The 27,124-nt window shown below is 42.1% G+C and overlaps 1 protein-coding gene across 2 annotated transcripts in view; it reads right to left on the reverse strand.

Annotated features, from left to right (window-relative positions):
- NPR3 (natriuretic peptide receptor 3) overlaps positions 1 to 20,933 on the reverse strand; it is a 64,902-nt gene extending 43,969 nt beyond the window's left edge. For both annotated transcript variants that reach the window (XM_053592559.1, XM_053592549.1), the window contains exons 1-2: positions 19,700 to 20,933; positions 9,868 to 9,990 (exon numbers count right to left, since the gene is read on the reverse strand). In XM_053592559.1, the coding sequence (XP_053448534.1) occupies positions 9,868 to 9,990; positions 19,700 to 20,468 (892 nt within the window). In that variant the 5' untranslated portion in view covers positions 20,469 to 20,933. The remainder of the gene's footprint in view (positions 1 to 9,867; positions 9,991 to 19,699) is intronic.
- Positions 20,934 to 27,124: the final 6,191 nt, after the last annotated feature.

Genomic DNA, 27,124 nt, shown 5'->3' on the forward strand with positions numbered 1-27,124 from the left:
CATGCATTAATTGCTTACTATCTGCCAGGAGCTGCTTAAAGATAAATAAGACACAGCTGGGGCCAGAATTCATTAAGGACGGGATCCGAGCTCGATGAGCACAAGATTAAATTTCATATCACCAAGCAGAACTCTGAACAAAATCCTCCTCCTCGCCCATGAAACCTCCCAGACATAGAGGAGGCCACAGCCTGCGCAGAGCCGCGCCCACACTCAGAGAGCCAGCAAGCTGGGCACCACTGCCACCAGGCAGGTGAACTCAGCTGGGTGCACGGCTAACAAGACACAGACGGCCTGGCCTTTGTCAAGGGGCCAATTCCTTTGCCAGGAAGACCCCAAATGCTAAGAATGCCCAGGAACTCTTCACCCGTGGAGGAACCCACTGCTTACAGGCATGCAATCAATATTTATTGATTCAATTTTAATTGCTTGAGGTATCAAGACTGAGAAGGAGTGATGTCTCTTAGGCTTAGAGGGTCGTAGTTTCCAAGCTCTGGGAAAGAGTTCTCTCCAGGAGCATAAGAAGGGAAACACTTAACCCTCTAGGCTTTCATGCTGTGTAATTAGAAAACACGCATAGAACTAGAAATAGCAACTATCCCAGTTACTGAAATGAGAAAAACATATTTTTCTTTAACTCAGAAAGAAGTGAAATCCTGCTCAGTGAGTTTGTCCACCATGGTCTAAAAGGTAGTGACTTTGGAATTTTGTTTTCTAGAAGAGGAGGATGGCAACAACAATTCCTAATGAAGGATAAGCCAGGCAAAGTAAGTATCTATTCACAACCAGAACTAGGACTATGACTTCCTGCTTTGGTGGCTTTTCTTATGATGATGTGTCAGTAATATCTCCCATATTGAGGCTGTTGAACACCAGGAAGGCAGAGGTCAGCTTGGCATGACGTCCCATCCGTGGGGACAAATTAAATTCAGTAGACAACTGGGTGCCTCTGGAGATTTATGAGCAGAATAGAAGAGTGACATGATGAGAATCAGGCCTTGGGAAACAGCAGTGGACTAGGATGGGGAGATGTGGGGAGACACTGAGCGTTCACAGCCACAGTAAACTAGGCAAGAGGTTACGAGAGGTTATACATGGGAAGTCACACACCCGAAAAATTTAAAAGGGTTCTCTGAGTGGTTAGAATTAGAAAAAAGATTTCTCTTGCAGTTTCTCTTTTTTTATTCCCTTTTGCACTTTCTTTACATAGTAAATTTTCAATAAAAAGAGTTTACTACTTTTGTAATTGTAAGAAGTATACAGCCCTTGAGAATGAAAGCAGAGGGCTACTATCTCAAGAGTGAGGGACAACAGAGAGTGGGGCATGTCACAGAGGACAACAAGGGGAAAGGGAAAATGGATTATCATTAGAAGAAACTGCAGAGCCAGATGCAGGAGGTGGGGTTAGGTGGACATGGGAATGAGGATTTCAATTAGGGCTATGGTCAATCCAAGGCCACGGCAGAATGCCCAAGTGACGACACCGGGCTGGAGTTGGAAATAGCGTCTGAAGCCAGAAAGAGATGTGAGGGCTAGTGACAGTGCTGGGCATCATTTCCACACAGTTGCAGTTAGAACCAGGGGCTCCCTAACTGGATCCAAGAATGCAGAAAGGGGAGGGTGGAGCCCAGATGCTTTGGGGGTGCTATTTGTAGTGGGGAAGAGGAGTGAGGGGAGACAGAGAAGAGCTAACAGAGAACCAGAAGAACGCTGTGTCACCAAAGCTAAGAGCACAGGGTAACCAGAAAGAGATGCGCAGAAACTAGACTGAGTGCCCTAGAGCCGTGCCATCTCACAGAGGAGGCCCTGGCCATATGTGTGATGAATTCAGTTTGTATTAATCAGAATTTAAAATTCGGTTCTTTAGTCACAGTCGCCACATTCAAGCGCACAACAGCCGCGTGTGGCTAGAGGCTGGCTACCCTACTTGGCAGCACAGAATGGAACACAATCGTCACCACAGAAGGTTCCACGGGGCAGCCCTGCTTTAGAGGCTTGGAGGCACAGTCCCAGATAAGGCTGATGGAGTCGGAAGTGAGGTCACTGGTGACTTTGAGGAAAGAACTTTCAAAGGACTAGTAGGTACTAATGTCATATTAAACACCAACGCTCGCACTAAGATGCAGAGGATACAGAATATTTGTGAAAAAGGAGGTAGTCTGCCCAGCGAGCCTATTGGCTGGGAGCTGGCACCACGTTGGGGTACCTGTGCCATGGCCCCCAGTGCTTACCAGGGGCCTAGCACATAGTAAGCTTTCAATATATGTGGCCTGAATGAAAAACTAAGAATCTACCCGAGAAATTAATGCCTGGCATTCACCTGGCTAGACCCATGCAGTGTGGCTCTTCAGCTCTGGTGGCCATTTACGTGAGAGAAAAGCACTGCCCTCCTTGGCTCACTTGCCCTCTCCAAGTGGCCCACTGTTAACAAGCTTCCATCATGAGGCTGGTGCAGACAGCTGTCGTTGACAACAGGGCCCTCCTGGGTGATACCTCTGCAAATGGCTCTGTAGAGCCACTTTGCTCACACCATTTCATTCTTTAATTCTCATAACTCTGTGGAAGAGATTCAAGTGCACTCCTTATCACAGAGATGAAGAAAATGAGGCTCAAGGAGATCGATGTGCCCCAGGTCAGCCAGCTGACAAGTAATAAGAACAGGGGCCCAGTGCAAGCCAGATCCAGACGCTGGCACCCTACCGCACTCAGAGTTTGAGGTGTTCCAAGATTTAAAACAACTGTGTATGCAGTGAATGACAAAAATGTCAAAAACAAAAGTAGCAAGGGAAAAAGTATGGAAAGCGGGCTAGTCACTCAGCTCACCAAATGATGCTGTTTCCTGCATCTACTCCAAAGAGGAAGGTGCTTCAGGGTCTATGAAAGACAAGGACAGTTGTCTCTGTACATCATCTCTCCCTTCATCCCTTAGTAACAGATTCCTAAATTGATTTAGGATTCCAGTTGAAACACACACATTTTCTTGACCTCTTTGGCAGTTAGGGATAGCCAATGATACGTAACCAGAAATTAGTGAGTCTAGCTTCCAGAAAATTCTTTCAAAATGCACCTTGCACAGCTAAGGACTTGACAATCAAAGCAAATAGACAATCTTCAGAACGGAAGCGAAAAGTAGCTTCCATTTGATCCCACCAATCCCATTACTAGGTATCTACCCAGAAGAAAAAAAATCACATTACCATAAGGACATTTGCTCTAGAATTTTTATCGCAGCTCAATTTACAATTACCAAAATCTGGAAACAACCCAAGTTCCCACCAACTCATGAATGGACAAATAAACTGTGGTATAGGTATACCAGGGAATACTATTCAGCTGTTAAAAAGATGGAGACTTTACATCTTTTGTATTTACCTGGATGGATTTGGAGAACATCCTCCTAAGTAAATTATCATAAGAATGAAAAAGCAAGCATCCAACGTACTCAATACTAATATGAAACTAGTAGATGAACAACTACTTGCCCAAGGGAGAGAAAAACACAAGTAAATTCAAGAAGGGTGGAGGGGGAAGGAGAAAAGGATTGGTAAGCTTTCACCTAATAGGCACAGCGGAAAGGTATATGGCACACCTCCTGGGTGAAAGGAACAAGTACAATTTGGACTTTACCTAACAAATGCAAACAACGTAACCTAATTGTATGAACCCTTATATTAATCTGAAAAAAAGATGTTTTTAAACAAACAAAAAAAATAATGAATCTTGTCCACTGGGAAAACCTGTTTTTGCCTGTTGTCTTTTCCTTTCATCTTGCTAGAATTAAGCCCTAGCCACCATCTTTGATCTCAAGAATGGACTCCTAAGACTGAGAGAACAGGAAAACAGAAGAATCTTGGAGCCCCGATGACATTATGCAACCACCATCTCTGCCCCAGACTCCTTTACCTGAGGAGGTAAAGGAGTAAAAGAATAACCCTCTACATTTGTTCAAATCACTATTATTGGGTGTCTGGGTTATGTGCATGCAGACACAATTTCTCATGCACACAGGTCCTCAGGATGTAGTAAATTAACACTGGTTAATTTGGGAACTGAATGTATGACCCTAAATCTATCTATAAAACTACCCCCACAGAAAAATGTACAAACTTAACTTATAATTTTTAAAGTATGATATGCAATGGTCAAAGTAAACTAAGACTAACAATAAATGTAGCTAATGTTTATTAAATAGTTATTCCATTCCAAGAAGTTTGCTAGGTATTTTACATACATCTCCTCGTTTGTTCTTCAGCCTGATGCCATGAGGTAAGTAATACTATTATCATGAGATGAAAGTAAAGGAAGGGAGGGCAAGGTCAAGTCACGTTGCCAGCACTTAGGCTCTTACCCCTTAGCTCTTAGAGTTAGGAGCTAGTACATGGCACAGACTCTCAGACAGACCAACGCCAGACAAGCATGATATAAAAGGTGAAATAAAGAGAATCTAATTAGAAACACCAAATATACTTTATAAGAGCACTTTGTATAACTATGTGCAATTGTCAAGAAGCAGAAAAACTAAAAGCAAGTTTTTAAAAGTTGCCTAACCATCACCAGCAATAAGTCCTATAGATATAACTTATTTTTTAAGACAGGGTCTCACTCTTGCTCAGGCTGGTCTCAAACACCGGACCTCAAGCAATCCTCCTGCACTGGTTTGCAAAGTGCTAGGATTACAGGTGTGAGTAATCTGGCCATATAGATAAGACTTCCTAGGCACTAGTACAATACTCTCAGCAGAACACAATATCACTTTTTTAGTATTCTTGCCAAAATGCATAAACTGAATCTTATCATGGGACAATACTAAATAAATCCAAATTGAAAGGCATTCTACAAAATAATAGACTCCTCAAAAATGCCAAAGGCATGGAAGAGTGAAGAGCTTTCACAGATCAGAACAGATTAAGGAGACACAACAAATAAATGCAGGGCGGGGTCCTAGACTGGATCTTGGAACCAAAAAAAGAACACTGGGAGGAAAAGTAAATTTCAAACAGGCCTATAGTTTAGTTAATAGCAGTGTGCCAACGTTAGTTTTCTTATTTGGTAATTGTACTATGGTTATTTAAGTTGTTAACAGTAGAGAGCTTGATAAATACAGGCTGTCATGCACCTCATAATGATGTTTCAGTCAGTGATGAACCACCCATACAGCAGTGATCTCATAAGATTATAATTGCATTTTCACCTCTTCTATGTTTAGATATGGTTAGATACCCAAACACTTGACATTGTGTTATAGCTGCCTACAGTATTCAGTACAGCCAATGCTGTATGAGTTTGTAATCCAGGAGTAGGAGGCTGTGCCACACAGCCTAGGTGTGTGGTAGCCTAGACAATCCAGGTTTCTGTGAGTATATCCAGAGTGCTCTCAAATGACAAAATTGACCAATGACTCATTTCTCAAAATGTGTCCCCGTGGTTCAGTGACACCTGACTACACATGAAGTCTCTAGACAGGCTGAGCATCCCTAATCCATATATCAGATTTCCAAAATCTGAAACTTTTTAAGTGCCAACATGAAACCACAGTGGAAAATTACACACCTCACCTCACATGATGAGTTAAAACTCAGGTGCACAGCGCATGGATTATTCAACATCCCCATGGGAAAAATAAAACTATCTCCAGGGTATGTGTATAAGGTGGGGATGAAACATAAGTAATTTCATGTTTAAACTTCACTCTCATCCCCAAGATATCTCATTATACGTAAATATTCCAAAATCCCAAAAAGATCTGAAATTCAAAACACTTCAACCCCCAGAATTTTAGAGAAGAGATACTTAACCTATACTATTGTTTTAAATTTTCTATAAGTTTAAAATTATTTCAAAACAAAAAGGGTGTTTTTTAAGTTGTCCAAAAATTAACTCTATAAAGAAGTTAGTTGCAAACGCAAAACTAAATTGTTTCCATATATCAAAGAATATTCCTATGGCATATAAACTGTTTAGAGCATGGAAAACAACAGAAAGTATCCCAGTTAATTCTATAAAGCTAACATGAACCTGATATCAAAATCTGGCAATAATATCTCAGGGCAAAAAAGCTATTTGCAAATATAATTCATGAATATAGATTCAAAATACTAAGTAAAATACTAAAAACCTAAATTCAGCAATATCTCTTTAAAATACTCATAATGAAGTATGCTTGATTCTAAGAATGCTATGATGGACTCATATAGGAAATTTATTTTAAAAATTTATCAAATGTGGGATGGTGCCTGTGGCTCAAAGGAGTAGGGCACCAGCCCCATATGCCGGAGGTGGCGGGTTCAAACCCAGCCCTGGCCAAGAAAAAAAAATTATCAAATGCAATTGATAAAATTCCAATGTTCATTTCTGATTTTTAAAATCACGCTTGATAAAACAGGAATAAAAGAACTTTAACATCTTCTTCAAGACAAGTCAAAAATTAAAATATCACCACTGTCATATAATATTCTGGAAGCTTTTACCGATGCAATAAGAAAAGAAGAACAAATAAGATGTTCACCTAACAAAATGAATGAAAAACTGTCATTGATATTTGAAAATAATATAAAAATTATTAGAGCAGAGAACTTAACATGCAGAATTTGTCTTTGCAAAATAAATAGCCAAAAACTCATAATTTTTCTTATATAACTCTGTTAAAAAATGTAACAGGAAAATATCATAATCACAATAACAACTAAAAAACTTAGAATACCTACGAATAAACTCAAGAATAATGGTACAGAATGTGAATAAAGAAAACTGCAAAACTTTGCTGTATGAACATAAATAGAAATTCAAACAAACAAAATAATGTACAAGTTAGATTATGTGGGGTTGACAAGGATAGAGGAAATCAGACAAACTGATACATTTGCACAAAAGTGAAAACTGGTAAACCTTTCTGCAGGACAACTTGATAATATCTATCAAAATTTAAATTCATTTAAATCATACTATAACAAAGATATTTGTACCAGAATGTTTATTGCAGCCCGATTCATAATTGCTAAGTCATGGAAGAAGCCCAAGCGCCCATTGACCCACAAATGGATCAATAAATTGTGGTATATGTACACCATGGAATATTATGCAGCCTTAAAGAAAGATGGAGACTTTACCTCTTTCATGGTTACATGGATGGAGCTGGAACATAGTCTTCTTAGCAAAGTATCTCAAGAATGGAAGAAAAAGTATCCAATGTCTCAGCTCTACTATGAAACTAATTTATGGCTTTCACATGAAAGCTATAACCCAGTTACAACCTAAGAATAGGAGGAAGGGGGAGAGGGAGGGGAGGAAGGGGGGAAGATGGGCGGAGGGAGGGTGATTGGTGGGATTACACCTGAGGTGCATCCTACAAGGTACATGTGAAACTTAGTAAATGTAGAATATAAATGTCTTAACACAATAACTAAGAAAATGCCAGGAAGGCTATGTTAACCAGTGTGATGAAAATGTGTCAAACGGTCTATAAAACCAGTGTATGGTGCCCCATGATCACATTAATGTGCACGGCTATGATTTAATAATTTAAATAAATAAATAAATAATTTTTTTTTAAATGGAAAATAAAAAGAATGAAAGAAAAAGTATCCAATGTACTCAGACCTACCATGAAACTAATTTATAGCTTTCATATGAAAGCTATAACCCAATTATAGCCCAAGAATATGGGGAAAGGGATGGGAGGGGAGAGGGGAGGTTAGGGTGGAGGGAGGGTAATGGGTGGGGCCACATCCATGGTGCATCTTAGAATGGGTACAGGTGAAACCTACTAAATGCAGAATACAAATGTCTACATACAATAACTAAGAAAATGCCATGAAGGCTACATTGAACAGTTTGATGAGAGTATTTCAGATTGTATATGAAACCAGCACATTGTACCCCTTGATTGCACAAATGTACACAGCTATGATTTAACAATAAAAATAATTTTTTTAGAATTAAAAAAAAAAAAGAAAAAGAAATTACCACACTGCTGTGTAAAAGAGGGAGAAAAAAAACATCATGCCCATAAGGAGGGCAAAACAGGGTGTTTATCTTGCAAGCCTCAAAGCTCTGATTTTATCCACTACAGGAAGCAGTGGCTACTTTTGTCTCATCAACTTTTCTTTATCCCCAGGAGAAGTGTGTTTTATTATCTGTATGTACACAATGATCTACTGCTTAAGTAAGCCGGGATATCAGGGCAGGAAACCGGAGAGTATGTTTTAAGGTTTAGATCCTGTCCAAGTATATCTCATCAGCAAGAGCTGGGAAGTGGAGCTTGGTATAAACATGCCATTAGTGATGTGTGCCCTTACAGTTCCCCTGTAACTGCTCAGCTTGGAGCAGCCAGCATGCAGCATTTGAGATAATGTTCTGTAGCCCCAAGGCGTCTACTTCAGAAAGCCCTAATCACATTTGAGGGAGGAAATGTTTTCTACCTGCAATCAGGATGACCTCCTTAAAACTCTCCATGATAGGAACCCTGGGAACCTCCCCAGATCCATTCTAAGGAATTAAATGCTTTCAGTCCACCAACAGGTGTCAAATCTAGTAATCTGGAAGGAAAGAGAGGGCCGGGGGCAATAGCTCCCAAATGTTTGTACCTCAATGTATAATAATAGTTATTTTATTTCACACTGTGGCCCATTACAAAAATATGTGTGGCAATCATAAATATATACACACAAACATGTTGTATTATTAAACGTTTTCTAAAACAATATACATGCCAAGTGTGACACACCTTGACCTGTTCTATTATATCGTGTTATGTTCTAACCTATTCCATTCTATTAAAAATTCTGCCCAAATTGCACTAAAATTATTCCAACCATTATTCCACCATTATTCATGGTGATAGCAACCCATAGTTGGAAAAGCACTGGGCAAGGTGACTTTGAGGCCTGGCTGTGTGACTGTTTGGGTGCAGGAGTGGGCTACACTCACCCCAGACAAGTGCCTCTACATGAGTTGTCAGAGAAGAAGAAAAACTGGAGAAATTATGAGAAGTTGTGAGCATGTCCAGAATCACAAATGTCCAAAATCATATTTACAGAAATCACATCTACAGACTTAATTGCAATGTTTTGAATCTTCCTCACAGCCTCTTTTTTTTTTTTAGTATTAGATCATAGCTGTGTACAGTAATACGATCATGGGGCACCATGCACTGGTTTTATAAACAGTAGGACACATTTTCATCACACTGGTTAACATAGCATTCGTGGCATTTTCTTAGTTATTGTGTTAAAACAATCATATTCTGCATTCACTAAGTTTCACATGTACCCTTGTAAGATTCACCACAGGTGTAATCCCACCAATCACCCTCCCTCTGCCCAACCTCCCCCCTCCCTCCCCTCCCTCTCCCCCTTCCCCATATTCTTAGATTATAACTGGGGTTTAGCTTTCCTATGAAAGCCATAAATTAGTTTCATAGTAGGGCTGAGTGCATTGGATACCTTTTCTTCCATTCTTGAGATACTTTACTAAGATGAATATGTTTCAGCTCCATCCATGTAAACGTGAAAGAGGTAAAGTCTCTATCTTTCTTTAAGGCTGCCTAATATTCCATGGTGTACATATACCACAATTTATTGATCCATTCGTGGATGGATGGGCACTTGGGCTTTTTCCATGACTTAGCAATTGTGAATTGGGCTGCAATAAACATTCTGGTACAAATATCTTTGTTATAATGTGACTTTTGGTCTTTGGGTATATACCTAGTAGAGGAATTATTAGGATTGAATAGCAGGTCTATTTTTAGATCTCTAAGTGTTCTCTAAACATCTTTCCAAAAGGAATGTACTAATTTGCATTCCCCACAAAACCTCACAGCCTCTTTTGACGCCTCAGCAAAGGAGAGGAACCCGGGAGCAGAGTTACCGTAGGAGGAGCTGTTGAAGAGCTCGATGTTGAAGAAGGCGTAGTCCCCGCTGGTCATGCCGTGCCGGTGCGCCGCCAGCATGATGCTCCGGATGGTGTCGCTGCTCGCACACATGACGACCACTGCGGAGGAAGAGACAGCACGCGTGAGACACCCCTTCACAAGGACACCAGCAGGACACGTCTGCTACAAGAAACAGGACCACGTAAGTATCTCCTCGCAAGTCATTTGTCAATTACAAAAGGAAAAAATAGTAACCTCACAGTGCGCAATCCTAGGAGACACTGCCATAACCAAGAGATGGAAGGTCACCAACCATGGGAACTGAGAGTCAGGAGCCTCCTGATCGGTGTGAACACGCCAAGGACCAAAACATCCAGATGGATGACCCGCATCTAATCCGAAGGAAGCAGCTGCAAACCAGGCTTGGAGGACAGTCTGTAGAATAATTGACCTATGCTCTTGAAAATGGTCAATTTCATGAAACACAAAGACAGGCTTAGGAAACATTCTAGACTGAGGGAGACTTAAAGGAAAAGAAAACTAAATGCCATGTATGATGCTGGATTGCATTCTGGACCTTTAAAAATAAATCAATATTAATTATTAATAGAAGTGTTGTTATAAAGGGCCTTATGAAGATAACTGGTGAAATTTGAAAAAGATCTGTACCTTAGGTAATAGAATTGTGTTTGCATTAAAGTTTTTGCTTTTCATAATTATACTGTGGGTATGTAAGTGAATATCCTTATTCTTAGGAAACACACATTTAAAGGCTTAGGGGTAAAGAAGCATGAATCTGTATTTTTACTCTCAAATGGTTCATAAAAAAGATAATATTAGATAATATCTGTGTGTATGTGTGTATGTATATGTGTAGGTGGAAAACGGACAGATTCTACTTCTAGAAGTTTATTTTACAGACAACGTTATCTATAAATATGTGAAGGAGAGGAGAGAGGAGAGAAATTCGAAGTCATAAAGCAAATGTAACAAAATATTAACAACTGGTGAAAATCGGAGTGAAGGCTACACAGAGAGGTTATTTAATTGTTTCTTACATCTCTTTTAAAGTGTAAAGTTATTTCAAAATAAATTTATTTTTTAAAAATGCATCAAATAAATCACCAGATTTGCCCAATTTAAGATAGCAAAGAGTGTCAAGTGCTTTTGATACTGACATGGTAAATACATTTTCTTTTTTGTTTTTTCCCCCTTTTATTAAGTCATACACCAAAAAAAGCAAACTCAATAGTTTTAGAGAAAGGATCCATTTGGCAAATCAGTGGATGCAGTGAGTGCTCTCGGCTTTCTGCTGTCTGGAATTTTAAAACATTATTCTCAGATTATCCCAATATACATAGGAAATAGTTAACAAGATTCCAGGACCCTCTCCCATGTCCTCTCTGTGTATAACCACATGTTCAGGTTTGAGAGGCTTTAAGCAACTCCAGAATATTGTTGCCTACCACATAAGAGCCACATGGGCTGGAGTGAAGTGGGGACGTTACCACCACCCAGTGAATTTATTCCCCTTCAATGGCCCCTCAGCTCTCTGACCCGGACCACTATGTATACACACCACAGAGGAGCGACCTGGAGAGACCTGGGTGCTATAAACCACATTATCGTGATGCCTGCCAGGCCTCCCAGATGTGTATGTTCTTTGTAAAAGCATGGGTGCTGAAAGACGTAAAACAAACTTTAGGCTATGCCAAAGTAGCCTTGGCAACCTGCATGGAGAGTTAAGCTCTTGTTGCTATTTCATTTACTGTACACGTTAATTTGGTGTGTTGGATCATAACTCTGACATTACAAAAGAGCCTGATGTACAGTATCAAAGCTGTCGAGATCAAATTTCTAAAATGGTACAAAACTCCTAAAGATCGATAACAAGGGAAGTAGGTATTGCTGTGCCCGAAGCATAGTTATATAGTTAGGATAAATAATCGGATTCCAAGATGCCTCAGTAAGGAAGCTTTCAAAGAAACTCCAAATTATTTATTACAATGGACACCCTTGTTTTAGCTCTGATTTGATTCTATCTCCTTAAATGAACAAAGAGCCAAGGTGCCCCACAAAACAAACAACAACAGGCTGAGGTTGGACAAGTTTCAAGAGTGTGGATTCCAAGAGCAAGTGTCTCTCACAAGCTCTGGATGACTGGTCACCAAGTGACCCTCATCATTTTTTTATCAGCTGATAATAGTCCAGGGTCTTGCCTCTCAACCCCCAGATGCAGAACCTGATTCTGTCAGCACATGCTGTCATTGCTTAGGGGCAGATTTCCAATGACTCAACTCAGATATTTACAGATGATCTGAAATGCAGACTACTTAAGTCCAATGAGGACCAGAATGGTTATGAATATCTTTGTATCGACATGCCCTGTACAAAGGCATACTACCTGGAGAGACAAATCATAAGTACCTGGATGCCAGCAAAGATGAAATCAGGATCAGGAAAAAAAAAAGAAATCAGGATCAGGGAGGTCAGTTGGAGGATTCAGGTGTCAAAGACAGGAGGCCTTGATAACCCTAAGCATCTATCTAAGAGATACACCTGGTCCAGGACCAAACAGACTGTGTCCTAGGGCCAGACCACAAGTTTCTCTAAGCACTGGCCAAACTGGCTTCTGTGATACTTTTTTTCTATTTTTACCTTCCTGGCCTATCTCCATCTCTCTCTCCCTGCTATGATTTAATCATATCTCCCAACATTTCATGTGCTGGAAACTTAATCCTCAGATGCATATGTTGGAGGTATTTGAAGGTTTGGCCTCTGAGAGATAGTTAGAATTAGATAAGGTCATCAGAGTGGGGCTGAGATGGGGAAACTGGTAGCTTTATAGGAGGAGAAGGAGACTTGAACTGACACACACTTGGCCCCTTGCTATATGATGCCCTCCACCATGTTAGGACACAGCAAGAAGGCCCTTGCCAGATGCTGGCACCATGCTCTTGAACTTTTCAGCCTCTATAATCACAAGCTAAATAAGCTTCTTTTCTTTATAAATTACCCAGTCCGTGATAAATGAAAGGGCAACAGAAAATGAACTCCCCATTACCACCACCCTCAAGCCCCTCCGTGGGACGTATTCAGCGCACATATACTAAAATACCCACTTAGATTGAGCAAGAGTGATGCAGGATGGCATTGTGCCTATCTAAGCAGAGTCTGATTATTTTAGATCTTATCCTTTTTATGTTGACCATGCAGTTTAACTCTCAAAAGGAAACCCTAGTTCCCAAGTTCATGGGTGGAGCACTATCTTTCTTGAATAAACCAAACCCATAATGTACATTATCATCAAATTTTAGTTCAAGTTGGAGCAAGCACTGAATGTCACTCTCAAAGCAGTCAGTGCAGAGTCTTAGATTTTTATATTCCCCAATCTCTTAGGGAAGTCTCATTCGTGACTAATTGAATAGCAAGTATTTTTAGCCTTTATACATTCCATCAAATGGTTTCAAATAGTTTTCATTAAAATTGCTTTCTCTTCCTACTCATGTTTCATCAGTTTGCCCAATAAGTAATTTAAGTACATACGTATGATAATAAGCACATAAACAGACTTGGGGACAATTCTTGGAAAGTATGTGGCCAAGGATGAGGAGTGTGTGGCATAGTCAGGAGAACTACGCTAGCTGCCAGCACCTAAAACACATAATACAATATATGAGAGGAACAGAGAGCATCAGCTAATCCAGCAACTTGCATAAGTGATGGTCGCTGAAGGCAGTTTCTGTTGTATCTAAGCATATTTAAATATGTAAATATTAATTTTTTGTTCAAATTGTTAAACTTCTAAAAGAGAGGATGGCAATGTGACTCTAACTTTCTAGATAGACTTTTCTTCATTCTGTTCTATTGTCTCCTTCTTGCAAAAGAACTTGCAATGTTCCCTGCCATCCTCCACAGCATATTCTTGCAATCACTCTTAAGAAAAACAGAGAGCAATGCAAAAGGGTGGCTGTAGAAGTCAATTTAGAGAACAAAAAACATTCCAGATAGTTTACCTGAGTTGGGAGGAGATATCCTTTCCTCAGTTTTCCATCTGGAGCAATTTCTAATGGGTTAATATTTCTCATCTTTCAATATGCCTTCATTTACCCTCAACAAGAGGAAAAACAGTGAACTGACTGGTGAGGCTAAAACTGGGCATGCTGAGCTCAATCCTTTCTTCTTTCCTCTGGCATGTGTCTGTTTGCAGAGATTACACTTTATGGGCTACCTTCGTCACAGGATGAAGGGTTGGTGCCTGCAGGAGCATTTGCTGTATGTTCCTACTAATTCTAAGAAGAAGCAATAGTAAGCAGGATCTTTTGGCAACAGACCTAAATCCATGTTCTCCAATTGGTTCTTCACCTGACTCCTAGCCATCTTCCCTGTAATCCTAAACTTAGAAGGAAAAGACGAATGTTACTGCCTGGAAGAAAAGTTACATGTACCATGTCCTATAAGCTGAAAAATTATAACAGAAATGAAAAATGCAATTGTATTTTGGAAGTGGTCAAAGAAACATCCAAGCAAGAGGAATTTAAAAAAAAAAAAAAGGACAGGTGGTAATTAGGAGAATGATAAGAAAAGTGAGGATAGGCTCAGCACCCATGCCACAGTGGTTATGGCACCAGCCACATACACGAAGGACGGCGGGTTCAAACCCAGCCCAGGCCAGCTAAAGAACTGCAACAAAAAAAAATAGCCAGGCATTGTGGTGGACACCTGTAGTCCAAGCTACTTGGGAGGCTGAGGCAAGAGAATCACTTAAGCCCAAGAGTTTGAGGTTGCTCTGAGCTGTGACACCACGGCACTCTACCAAGGGTGACATAGTAAGACTCTGTCTCAAAAAAAAAAAAAAGAAAGAAAAGTGAGGACAAATCTAGGACCTCTAATGTCCAAATAAGAAAAAATAATTAGAAAGATAAAACAAAAAGAAATGAAGGAGATAAAATTATCAAATAAATAATTTAAGAAATTTTCCCAGAATTTAAAAAACAATGAGTTTCTGGATAGACAGGACCTATTGAGTACGCAAGGCAAAGTACAGGCACCAAAGCATATTATAAAGAAATGTTAAAACACTAGTAACAAAGAGGAAATTCTAAAAATTTCAAGGAAAAACAAAAATAACCATTTGTAAGTCCAGAATCAATATCAATTCAAGTTTCCTAATAACAACATTAGAATTTAGAAAACAATAGAGAAAGGTCAAATTTTGAGGGAAAATCATTTCTACAGAATTTTATGTTTACATATAAGGGTAGAATGAAAAATTTTTTGGTCATGAAAAGTCTCAAAACTTGGGTCTCATCCATCCTTTCTCAGACAGCTCCTAAAGGACGTGTTCCACCAAAACAAAAGTGTAATCAAGAAAGAAAAACATTCAACCATATCCTTCTACATGGCAGTAAAAGAAAATAAAAATAAAAAGAAAGAGGAACATACAGGAATCAGCTCAATAAAGAGGTGATGGAAATCTCAAGAAGATATTAAAGAAAGTGTCCAGAGCAGCACCTGCACAGCATGCCTGGAAAATAATTAAACTGAATCTTCTCTCAGGAGGCTGCACGTAGAGAATTAAAAGATGATTTAGTTATAAATCCATAGAAAACTAAGCAAATAAATAGAAAGCAGTTTTTCTAACCCCAAGGAAAACAAGTAGGGCAAGCATGGAAATGTCAGAGTAGTAGCTTATATGGCTCAATTGCAAATATCATTTAGAAGATAATAGTAATATCTGTACTGAACACTGAGCTAACAAAAAAAATTAAGTGATAGGCTCTCACTACATCATGCAGACTGCAATGCAGTAGCTATTCACAGATGCGATTCACAGCCTCAAGTGATCCTCCTGCCTCATCCTCCCCATGACCATATTGACATGACCATATTGGAAGGACGAGTGGAAGGGAAGTTTGCATGTGTGATTAACAGGCAGTAGAGGAGAACTAATCGTCATTGTCCACTAAAATACCAAGAAATAAGACCTAACATGGAAAAAAATCAAAAGTAGCAAATTAGTGATATAAAGGCAATATCTATAGGAAGAGCTGCATGAGTTGGAAGTAGTTGCCTCTGGAAAGTAAGAAGTAGAGAATAGGAAACAGGAATCTTTTTCCCCCACTAACATGTGTAATTTTCTGACTTTAAACAATGTTGCTGTATAACTAAAACAACTTTTGTAAAAATAAAATCTAACTTCTTTCTTAAACGGTTTCTCTCAGGCTGTTTTTACACCAGACAGCAATGGACATCATTTATAAAATAGAGGTTGCACCTTTACTTTTATTGTTCACAAAGCTCTACTCCAAAGGCCTTCAGAATTTCTGCACTGCAGCCTACAAGGCTTCTTTCCCCACTGCTGTGTGTTAGTTATTTTGCACTTATCTGGGTTCTTTGCTTTAAAGTTTTATGTGATTACTCAGTCATTGACCCCAGACCAATTCTAAAAATAAATGGTTCTTGTATTGATTAAATACTGTTATCTCTCCAGTCATTATGCTGTCCCAGATTAATGACATATTAATAACTAAAAAGATAAAAATACAGTTCTTCTTATGAAAACATTTGTGTGTAGAATAACTCTGGGTCTGCCTTGTACAGAGTATATACAGAAAATAGCAATGGGTTTTCATTGCTTGAAAAAATTATTTCTTTCTAAATCCATCTTTTTAAAAATGAATTTATTGTGAAGTATGGAATATTGCAGGCAGTGGTAGGCTGCATAAGTGAATCCATTTTAAGTTAAAATCATTATTTTTAAAAAATACTTTTAATACTTAAAAATATTTAAAAAGTATTTAAATTACTTAATTGGGTGGATTTCAATGATATTAGCTAATGATATGACCCCAAAAAAAGTTTTTAAATTATTGACTCGGATAGTAAATCCCCAAATGAAAGAATGATTAATATCTCTTAGTTTTCCTTCCTAAGGCACAGCATATAGCCAAATGAAATTTTAGTCATATTATTTGAGATAGTAAGATTGTCAGTTTTTATCTGTGAAGAAATTCAAACATTCATAATCTGGTTTTAAGGAGAAATTTAACCCCCAAAAGAAGTGCTGAAAAAATGTTCTCACGAAGAAAAGGGGAGCTCTCTCTACTTTAGATCATGATGGTTACCACGGAATTTTCAAAGGCAAAAATACTGTCAATTGCATTTTTACAGTGCAAATCAGGACCACCAAGAATCATGAGGTGGAGGATCCATGGAGAGGCCTGATTCCCACTCCCCTAGTTTCAAAGAGAGGAAAATATACATGCTGACTAGAGATGCCAAATCCAGAAGCATCTAGTTCTCAGCCCAGGGTCCTTGCTCATGGCATGGCCTCACCTTCTAGGTGAAGGTGATTATCATCACATACATGAAGTAATTATAAAAACTACAATAAAACTGCACATTTTTTGAGCACATATATGCCTGGCACGGTTTCAGCATGTTCCTGGGCTAGCTCTTTTAACCCTCCCAGCTTCACAAATATGTGGGTGCTGTACTACCCCACTTTACCTGAGAACCCTAAGGTGTGGAGATTTAATAGCAGTCCAAGAGCCCCCCACCTAGTGAGTGGCTATGCCACAAACGGGCCACTCAAATCATTAACCAAATTCCTATTAACATCAACTGCTTATGGGGAAGTAGCATCAACTCAATGTGTTTGTAAAAGATCCTCTAAGAAAGCTTTGTTATCAAGCAATTTTTCTCTCGCGAGAGTAAGGAATTTCAGAGGGGAAAGGGAGAGAGAAAGCTTAGAGGATAAACTATTTTGCTTCATATTTCTGAGTATCTACCAAGTCGCTATTGCAAATCTGTTTTATAGTAAGAATCATAAAATAGTAAACTTATCACCCATAAAATACTGCACGGGTCAGCCGAACAAACTTCCACCACTTAATTCAAACTTGGAGGAGGTGAGGGGCAAAGAGAAGTGGGAACATCTAGGAAGCTTTGGGACTCAAAGGAGCCAGCTGCAAACTGCAACCCAAGTCCTCGGAAGCGCAAGCAGCAACAGCCCCCCACCCCCACCCCCCAAGTCCAATAGGGCGCTGCTGTCCTTCCTGCCCCCAGGCCTCAGCCACCAGGATGAGATTACTGGGGTCCCAGCCCCGCCCCTCCCTCCTCTGAGCTGACAGATGCCCTGGGCCAAGTGTACTGGGGCCGCCACTGCCACTGGAACCGACAGAGCACTGGCAGCACAGAAGTGTTCCTCAAACTGCTATCTTGCCCCTGGGGAGGGGGACAGACTCCCGAACCCCAGCTGGCCCTAAGGTCTTTCTTCTAGCTCCCCGCCCTCGATAGCCAAGACTTAAGAAGTAGGTTCCAATGGCCATAGAAGCCCGAGGTCTGCAGGAGGCTGCAGTAACGTGGGGACTGAAAATGGGAAGAAAAGTAATGTGAGTTCCTCGTCAGGCAAGCAACCGTTGGACACAAATGCCCTTTTATCAAATCAGGAAAGCCGGCGCCGCGCCTGCTCGGCTGGCAGGGATTGGGGTAGACAGCCTGGAGTTCGAGTGGAGCGCTCAAAACTCAGTCCTGCGTCCCCACTGTCAAGGGCTCCTGCCGCTTCGCTCTAACGGGTGCATTCACTCGAGTCCGACGAGGCCAAGCTGGGGAAGGGGCTGGCTGCAGCGCCACCCTCGACAGTTCTCTGCCCACTGTCACCTGTTCCTGAGGCCCTCGTCTCAGTTTGTGCTTGTCCCTCACAGCCAGCGCCCAGGTGCCCGGCCATGCCAAGCTGTGGCCGAGCCCTGCGTCTGGCTCAGCCCGGCTTCCCTTCGGTCTCACCCGCGTGGCACTGGGTTTGCGGGGAGCTTTGCCAGGATTGCTTGTTCCGGGCGCGTGCGTGCCGGAGGGGGGATTCCCTGAGCTCCAGGGAGAACCGAAGAGCGCTCAGCTGGAAACTCCGCCCGCCTGTCCGCGGTCTCTCCCGCAGTGAAATAGGCCACTCTGGGGGTTCTGTATCTGTATCGGTGGCCACCTGCTCCTCATAGCCATACCCAGTATCCCAGACTTGAGTTATTTATCCAGTTTGTATATTATTCTAAACCTTCAAAGACCCGTGAGGAAAACCTGGAGATGGGGGCGGGGGTAGAGACAGGTGGAAAGGAGGTTCAGCGCCCGTGTCTCCAGAACTCAAAGTCTAGCTAGCTCTGGGCGCTTTAGACACTGTGATGCTGGGGAAGTCAGGGTCCCCTGAGTCTAGATACAGAGAGGTATTTCGGATGGAAACCACAGAAGCTCGTTTATAAGGAACTAGAGGGGGCCTTGGAAGTAATGAGAAGTGATACAATGAGCGTTTAAAAGAAAGCTGGAATCTGTAGAAGCAACCGTCTGGGAAACCCCAGACCTAGTAAACCAAGTGGCGGCGCACCCGCGGACACTTCCGCACCAAGAAGGAGCGCGCGCTGACAAGGGATTGGGTGAAAAGTTCCTTCGGCCTCTGCAGGCTTCAGACCCTAGTAGGAGCAGGGCACTGGGAAAACACCCTCTAATCACTGGTCCCGTTCTCGCGAAGTGGGAAAGAGAAAGAAAAATCTCAGGTGGTTTGACAACACCTGTCGGACCTGGACACACAGGAGTGGAGAACTCAGATTCCCTCCCTGAGATCCTCCCTTCCCTGGGACCCTCTACATACGCCCCTCTGCCGAGATGGGCGATTATCAAAGGTCGTGGCAGCTGGATATCCCAGATGAAAGGGTGCACCCTCCCCAGATCCTCAGCGCCTCAGGGGCCAGCGGGGTCCGCAGAGGAGTGGACGAGTGTGGAGGGAGAGCCGCGGAGAGCGGTTGGGGTAGAGCCTGGGACCCGGGACGCGCTTCTGCTCACCTCGCTCACTGGCCTGGATATAGCGCACGACGTCGTCCAGATCCAAGTCTTTAGTTTCGTCAAAATTGTAGGCGGACGTGTACAAACCCTCCTCCTGGAAGACCTCGTGGACCCCCTCGAGTGTGAAGTAGCAGTTACGCTCCAGCTTATCATCGCTGTAGACCAGCGCAGCGCGGCTCCAGTGGTGGTGGCGGAACAGAGCGAGCATCATCTCGCCCATCTTGGAGTAGGCGGGCGCCACGCGGGTGAGATGCGAGTACTCAGTGTCCTTGCGCTGGAAGCCCGCGGCCAGTGCCCCGGCCGACAGCATGGGCAGGTTCCAGTGCGACGCAAGTCGGGCCACAGGCGCTGCCGCGTACTCGCATACCGGCCCCAGGATGAGGTCCGGCTTGGCGCCCCGTGCCGCCGCCACGCGGTCCACCAAGCTGAAGAGCGCGCGGTTGCCGCAGTCCGAGTCCTCGTAGGCTACCTGGAAGTGAGTGCCAGGCGGCAGAAGCCGCCTCCCAGTCCCGTTGCCCTCCACGCTGCGTAGAGCGTACTCGATGGCTGGCCGCACCCGGGCCAGAGAGAACAAGTACGAGTCATCCTGGGGCAACAGCACCAGCACCTCGATCTTCTGCGCCGGCAGCACCTCTCTTTCCCGGCGCCCGCCGCCTGGGCCCGCGCCCCTGCCGCCGCCTCCACTTCCACTGCCACCCGTGCCACCGGCCAGCAACGCCCAGCGGAGCAAGACGCACGCGGAGAAAGCCAGCACCAGCAGGGACGGCATCGTGCCGCAAGAAAGCTCTTGCCCTCGCTGCCGACTCACCCTCTGCCCCCCACCCACCCTTCCTTTTTCCTCCCCACTCTTCTCTCCGAGGTCCCTGCGCCCCCTTGGGCGCTTTTAAGAAAATAGAATACCCCCTTCAGTAACGCGCCAAAAGATAGAGAGGAAGACTCCTTCTCTGCAATATCACTAGTTATTAAAAAAAAAAAGAAAGAAAGAAAAAGTTCACTGGGTGTAAACCTGTGCGTCTGTAATATGCATATATATGCTTATTATAAATATATATACTTGCCCTCCCTTTATACATATACTGTTTTGCTTAAAGGTGGCTTCTCATTTGGGCGTTGCTAAGGTTGCTTTTGAAAGCGTATTTGTAAAAGAAAAAAAAAAGTTAGACTTGTCCAAGTGCTTGTAATTGACGGTGCATCTCCCTCGCGTTTGATCTCATTGATTCGCGCGGGTCGCTGGATCCATAGCCGGCATTTAAATAGCGTGGCAGCGGAGGAGCGTGTTACCACACAAGGCGCGCCAAGGCTGGGCTAGTATTTCCAGCGGGTGGAGTGGGTGGGGGTGGGGAGAGGTGGGGGCTGGGTTGGGGGAGCTTCTCATTAACATTCTTACATCAGGACTCCTCCCCGCACCCCTTAAATGCCCTCCGCTCCCCTGCCCCTGATCCCCGCTCCCCGCCGGTCCTCTGCCTTTCTTTAAAGCCTCAATAGCCCACGTCTGCACCGGCGGGAGCCCCCACCAAGCCGCGCGCCTCTGCGATCCCTCCCTATCGTTAGCCAAGCTCTCTCGAACTCCAGGCTTTAAACGAAGGAAATGTGTTTGAAAGTAATATGTGTGTGCGCGCGCACACACGCACACACGTACACACACAACCATGCAAAACACAACAGGATTGGGGGAACCTGTTGGCTCTAGAAATTGTCGTTTCGATGCAAAAGTCTGTAGGTCCCGCTCGCTCTCACCTCTTTCTTGCTCTTGGCCACATTCCCTCCCGACGCGCGGACTGTCTGGGCGAGCACCTGACCTTTCCGGTCCCCTGGCGCAAGGTCAGAGAACAAGGACCAAAGTCTCAGTGCAGAAGGTTGGTCGCAGACCTGGTATGCCCAGCTGGCCGGGGCGTTACCCACTCCTCTCCTTCCCCCGCCCCAAGCGGGCTCCCTCCCTCTGAGCCACGCGGGTTCGTGCTGGAGTCTCAGTAGTGCCAGGGTCACCATGTCCCCGCGCACACACCCTCTGCTCACACACCGAGAGCAGAAAAGCGAAACTTGTTGCTCCCCAAAGCGGGTGAACAGTTCAGCTTCTGGAGGTGTCGCAAAGCTTGGAAGGCATCTCCAAGATGTGCTCAGGGCTTTGTTTGCTAAACCAAGTAACTAAATAAATGGACTACCCCCGCCTCCCACACCCCCACCCCGAACATTCCGGTTAGGGTCTCCTGTGTGCGAACTTGCGCGCCTTTCCAACCCGAGCGTTGGGAGATCCACTCGCGTCTCCTCGGCAAAGCTTGAAGCACTGTGCTCCAGGTTCTGTGGTGTCGAGCAAGGTCCTGCCTCGGAGACCCAGTCACACTGGTCACAGCCCCGAGAGCGATGGAGACAGGATGGGAACCACCGTGAAGAAGTCCTTGCCCGCAGGAGCGTAGCCGGAGTCCACCGCGCAACAGGGGCAGGTCGGAAGGAACTAGACCCTCTGCTTGCAGTATCACACCCAAGTCATTTGCCAAGTGAACGTGCTACACTGGACGAGAGAACTCTGACAGTTAAGTCCTGCAAATTTAAATAAATTGAAAATGTTTTTAAATGGTCTTTGATTTGACTCGGCGTCCCTGTCCACAAATTCTTTTAGCCTTAGATCGACGCCCTCTTTCGGCAGAAACTTGCGCCGGACTCTGAACCCGGCAGCCACAGCCCCAGGCTGGGCATTTTTTACTAAAGCGCTCTCTGGCTTTCCTGTCTGAAGGTGAAATGGCAAATTGAGGTTTCCGGGGATGTGGCAACTTCAGGCAGCAGCTCTCACCGCCGTTAACAGCTTTCCTCTTATCGTTTCTGGCTCAGCACAGTAGATGTAATTATACGTGACGTTTCAGCCTCTGGGTCATTCAGACTTCATATTATGTACCGTGATCCCTAAATTTTCGCTGTAAATAAGAGTTCTAACTCCTTAAAGAATTTTCATTTGTTTAATTAGAGCTATTAACCAGTAGCAAGAGACATGTACATAAAATTTAATTCCACAAACAGGGTAATACACACACACTGGAAATTGAGATTTAGGGCTTCATGGCAATTAAATCCTTCCTTAACTCCTTGGACGAGGGTAGGCATTTATGGGATCATAGATTTAAAAAAAAAAAAAAAAGAATAGTAGCAACAGCAAAACAATTGGCTAAATCCCAAGTTCCATGGTCTTGTTGGATTTCAAAACTGGTTGCCAGGAGACACGAAGGAACTGGGTTTCCTATTACCCGGCGGTATGCTCTGTTCTGGGTACACTGGCCAATGGCGATATGATTCTGCAGTGTGTGGTGTGGGTTCATTCCGAAAGTCTGGGATTTCAGTGGCCCGGGCATGAACGCCCCTCCCTTTCCAGCGCTGCCCAGGCTGGCCGGGCAGGTCAGCAGTGCCTTCCAGCTAGGGTGAGCGCCGGTCGTAGCCTCTCCGTGGCCTTTCAATGGGAGCTCTCAGCTTCCAGCTTGGGACCAGAGCAAGTGAAGCTGCAGAAAGGTAAAGCCCCAAACTATAGGCAGGAGAAAAGCCAATGGTTCTGCTCTTGCTCCTGCTCAAAACATCCCCAAAACACTCCTTGAAAATGCTAATGAGCAGAAATTAGAATTTGAAAGAAAGATTTTCAAATAAAAACAGGCACAAGACTATAAAACTCACCAAGTAATATAAGTATATGGATTTTATTTATGTTATGGGTTTGTTTACTTTCCATCAAATTAGATTTTTTTAAGCCAGCTTAAAGTTTGTGTAAATAGGGTGAAATTTTAAACCTTAGGGCCAGAAAAGACTAGAGAAGTCAACCAGCCTCACAGCCTCATTCTGTAAATGAATTAAGGCCCAAAAAGTGTAAATGACATACTTAAATACCTTTTCATCACCTGAGAATATTTTTAAATGGGATTGGATTAGAAATAAACCCAGCTCATGGCTGGGATGAATCAACATTGCTAAAATGTCCATATTACCCAAATCAAAGTCCCAACGTCAAACTTTGAAGAACTGGAAAAAAATAGTTCTTCATTTCATACAGAACCAGAAAAAAAACCGAATATCCAATGCAATTCTAAGAAATAAAAACAGATCTGGAGGCATCACATTACTCGACTTCAGGTTACACTACAAGTCTACAGTGATCAAAACAGGATAGTACGGGCACAAAAATAGAGATGTAGATCTATGGAATAGAATAGAGAACCTGGACACAGAACCCAGCCACCTATCACCATCTGATCTTTGATAAAACAAACAAAAGCATACACTGGAGAAAAAGAATCCCTATTTAATAAATGGTACTGGAAGAACTGGTTAGCCACTGATTAGAAGACTGAAACTGGACCCACATCTCTCACCACTTAGAAAAATGGACTCTTGCTGGATAAATGGTTTAAATTTAAGATCATGTGCCACCTATTACACCATGTAAAAAAGGGTTGGGGACAAAATTAACTCCCACTTTAAGTAATAACATTCTTTATATCAAAATTTTCTTTTATATATAGCTCATTGAGGCTACTATGCAAAATAAATTTGGAAGCAATGCCTTTTTATAATAGAATGTTTACAACACTTTAATCATAAAAATGAATCAATGAAGAAAATGAAAAAATAGAAATAACTATCTCTTTAACTCAGTTTTTAAATAGTATTCTCTCAATTCTGTAAAACACTGGTATGGAAGGAAAAAAAGGCACTTTCTTAACATTCAAAAGAATGCTAACCTTTTTGCTGAGTGCATCCTTTCTGCCTTCATTTGTTGAATTAAAACAGAGGAATTAAAAAAAGAGGAAATGCTGCAAAATAAAATAAATTTAGTCACGAAGGAAAGACAACAGTAGTCCTGAACGTGTTATTACTGAAACTAATAAACTTTTTATAGGATTTAGAAATGTTTTCATCAATATCCACAAACTGTTTGTTGTCTAGCTCTATGAAGTGAAACTAGTGTCCACACGTTATTTCTCTACTACCAGAAAAGACATAAGCACCCAACGTGTGATTCTTTGAAATGCTATCAGAAAAAAGGTCATCTCCATTGATTCTAACAGTCCCTATAACCCTTCTCCCTCCGAATTTTGGCTGCCACCTCTAAAGTAGGAGGAGCCCATCCAGATTTTGAAAAGGCCTCTTCTCCCTTGTTGAGCCAGCCCTGAAGTCACATTAAAGAATGCCCCTGTGAAGCCTGTGGTTCACAGTAAGATGCCTTCTGAAAACAGAATTGTTGAATACACACTACCCCCTAGAGGCAGAAAAGATGAAAATATTACACACAATTGAGGAACATTTCTGTAATTCAATGAGTGTTGGGATTTCATTTTTAACATATAGTTGAGGTTGTAGAGGAAAACATTCAAGAAGTGAAAGATGGTGCCCCATGATCGCATTAATGTACACAGCTATGATTTAATTAAAAAAAAAAAAGAAGTGAAAGAAAAATCAGTCGATGCCAAAAATTAAAGCTTTGCCTCTAGGTTTTAACTTTCCTTAGCAGGGACTGTATTTGACCTCTTTCTTCTATGATACACAAAATCTACAAATTTTTTTTTGCCAGCACTACAAATAATAGCGATTACATATTTTTTTCTGTTTAAACTTATGGTTTTATTTCATCAGAAACTGCAGTTAAATGTGGCCTTGAAGGATTCTTTTGAAAACAGAGTTGTTCCTGTATGACTATCCCCTCAGGTTTCCAGCAACTATAATCTTTGCTTCATTTCTTCAAAGATGTTCTGGGAAAAAAACAACATTAGAAAGTCTTCTGGAAAATGTAAAGCTGAACTGTGACTTAATCCAGGTACTAACAGGAGATTTGCAAGCCACCTGAGGAATTCTCAGATCATTAAAGTACAGACAAGTTATTTAATGTAGATTTTGACATTCATGAAAACAAATATATGTGCTTCAAGTTCATACGTATCAACACTGATTATATCTTATTGGTTTCTTTCTGAAAGGATTTGAAAAGGCACATAAATCTATAAAACGGAATTTTAGAAAACGTTCCTTAGGCCAATGTGCACAACCATTGGTTCTTTCTCTTTCTCTCTGTACTTTCTTCCTTAAGCCTTTAGTTACAGCCCAAGCCTCAGAAATATTCTCCTCTCTCATCTGAGTTTCCATAACATTCCTCAGGTTTGTGATCACACTAAATTTTTTTTCAGTTTATAGGGAAGGATGTTTGTATCAGGACCCAGGCTCCAGGGTGGTATTCTGTAGTAAGAGTAAGCATTTAGAAGCCTCACAAACACATCCATAGGTTATCACCTAACCTATTTGACCTTAAGCTTCCTAACTTTCCTCAATTTTATCACTTCTAAAATAGAGATATCATCCTGGTATTACAAAAAGTTGAAAAAAAAAAGATGTAAAGTCTTTTGTATACAGTAAGAAATTAATAAATGGCAGCTCTTGTTATTGCATTTCCTTTAATGCCTGATAAAAAATATTACACTAGGTAAGTGTCCAATAAATGCTTGAATGAATGAATGAAATGAATGCATTCAAAACTCTAAGCAACATGGTTTATGTGTAACTTGTTTGGAACTGTCGACTGCCTAATCACAGCAGAACTTATTGTATAATGTTTGTTTGTTAACAGTCTTCTTCCCTGGGGAAACCCTTTTGGCAATCACCCTGATACTGGCCCTGGAGTTCCAACCTCAGATATTTCCTGGTAAGCTTGAGACAAGAGCCTGTTCAATATTCTTTCTCCTCCATAATAGGGCAAAGAGAGCAGGGAGTTTAATGTATGCCACCCCACCACTGCCCTTGACAGCTATGAGGCTCCTCCAGAAACTCAGACTGCCTCCAACTGGAGAGAACTAAAGGGAAAAGGGGAAGAGAAAAGGGAAAATAGAAGTGGCTATCCAAGGGGCAGAACTCTGAGAATGAGTCGGGCAGAAAGCAGACTGCTGAAAGCTGATAGAAGACTACATTGGGAGGAATGTACTTAATTTGTGGATCATGGATATTATCATAAATAATGGGAGAAGAACAGAAGGTATCAATGGAATCAATACCCATATTATAAAAATCTCAGGCCCAGGGCATGATGCACTTGTTCAATTCAACAAACCTTTTTAAACATCTACAGGTCAAAGGATTATGTCATGTATCAAGGACTATGACACTGTATAGATTGAACCTATTGTTCAGACATTTATTCCTTTATTTTAGGGATAGGATTTGACCCATGTTATATTTGAATCTGTGTGATAGCCAATTATGTTACAACAGTCCAAAAGGATATATTCAAAACCAACATTATCGGGACAAAAATATACCAAATTTCCAAAATATCTTATAAAAATAATTTTCTCATCTTATTACATCATAATATTGAACATTTTATACTCTAATCAGCATTAAACCATTAAAATGTACATCCCATGGGGCGGCGCCTGTGGCTCAGCGGGTAGGGCGCCGGCCCCA

This window comes from Nycticebus coucang, chromosome 1 (assembly GCF_027406575.1).
Source record: "Nycticebus coucang isolate mNycCou1 chromosome 1, mNycCou1.pri, whole genome shotgun sequence".
Taxonomy (NCBI): Eukaryota; Metazoa; Chordata; class Mammalia; order Primates; family Lorisidae; genus Nycticebus; species Nycticebus coucang.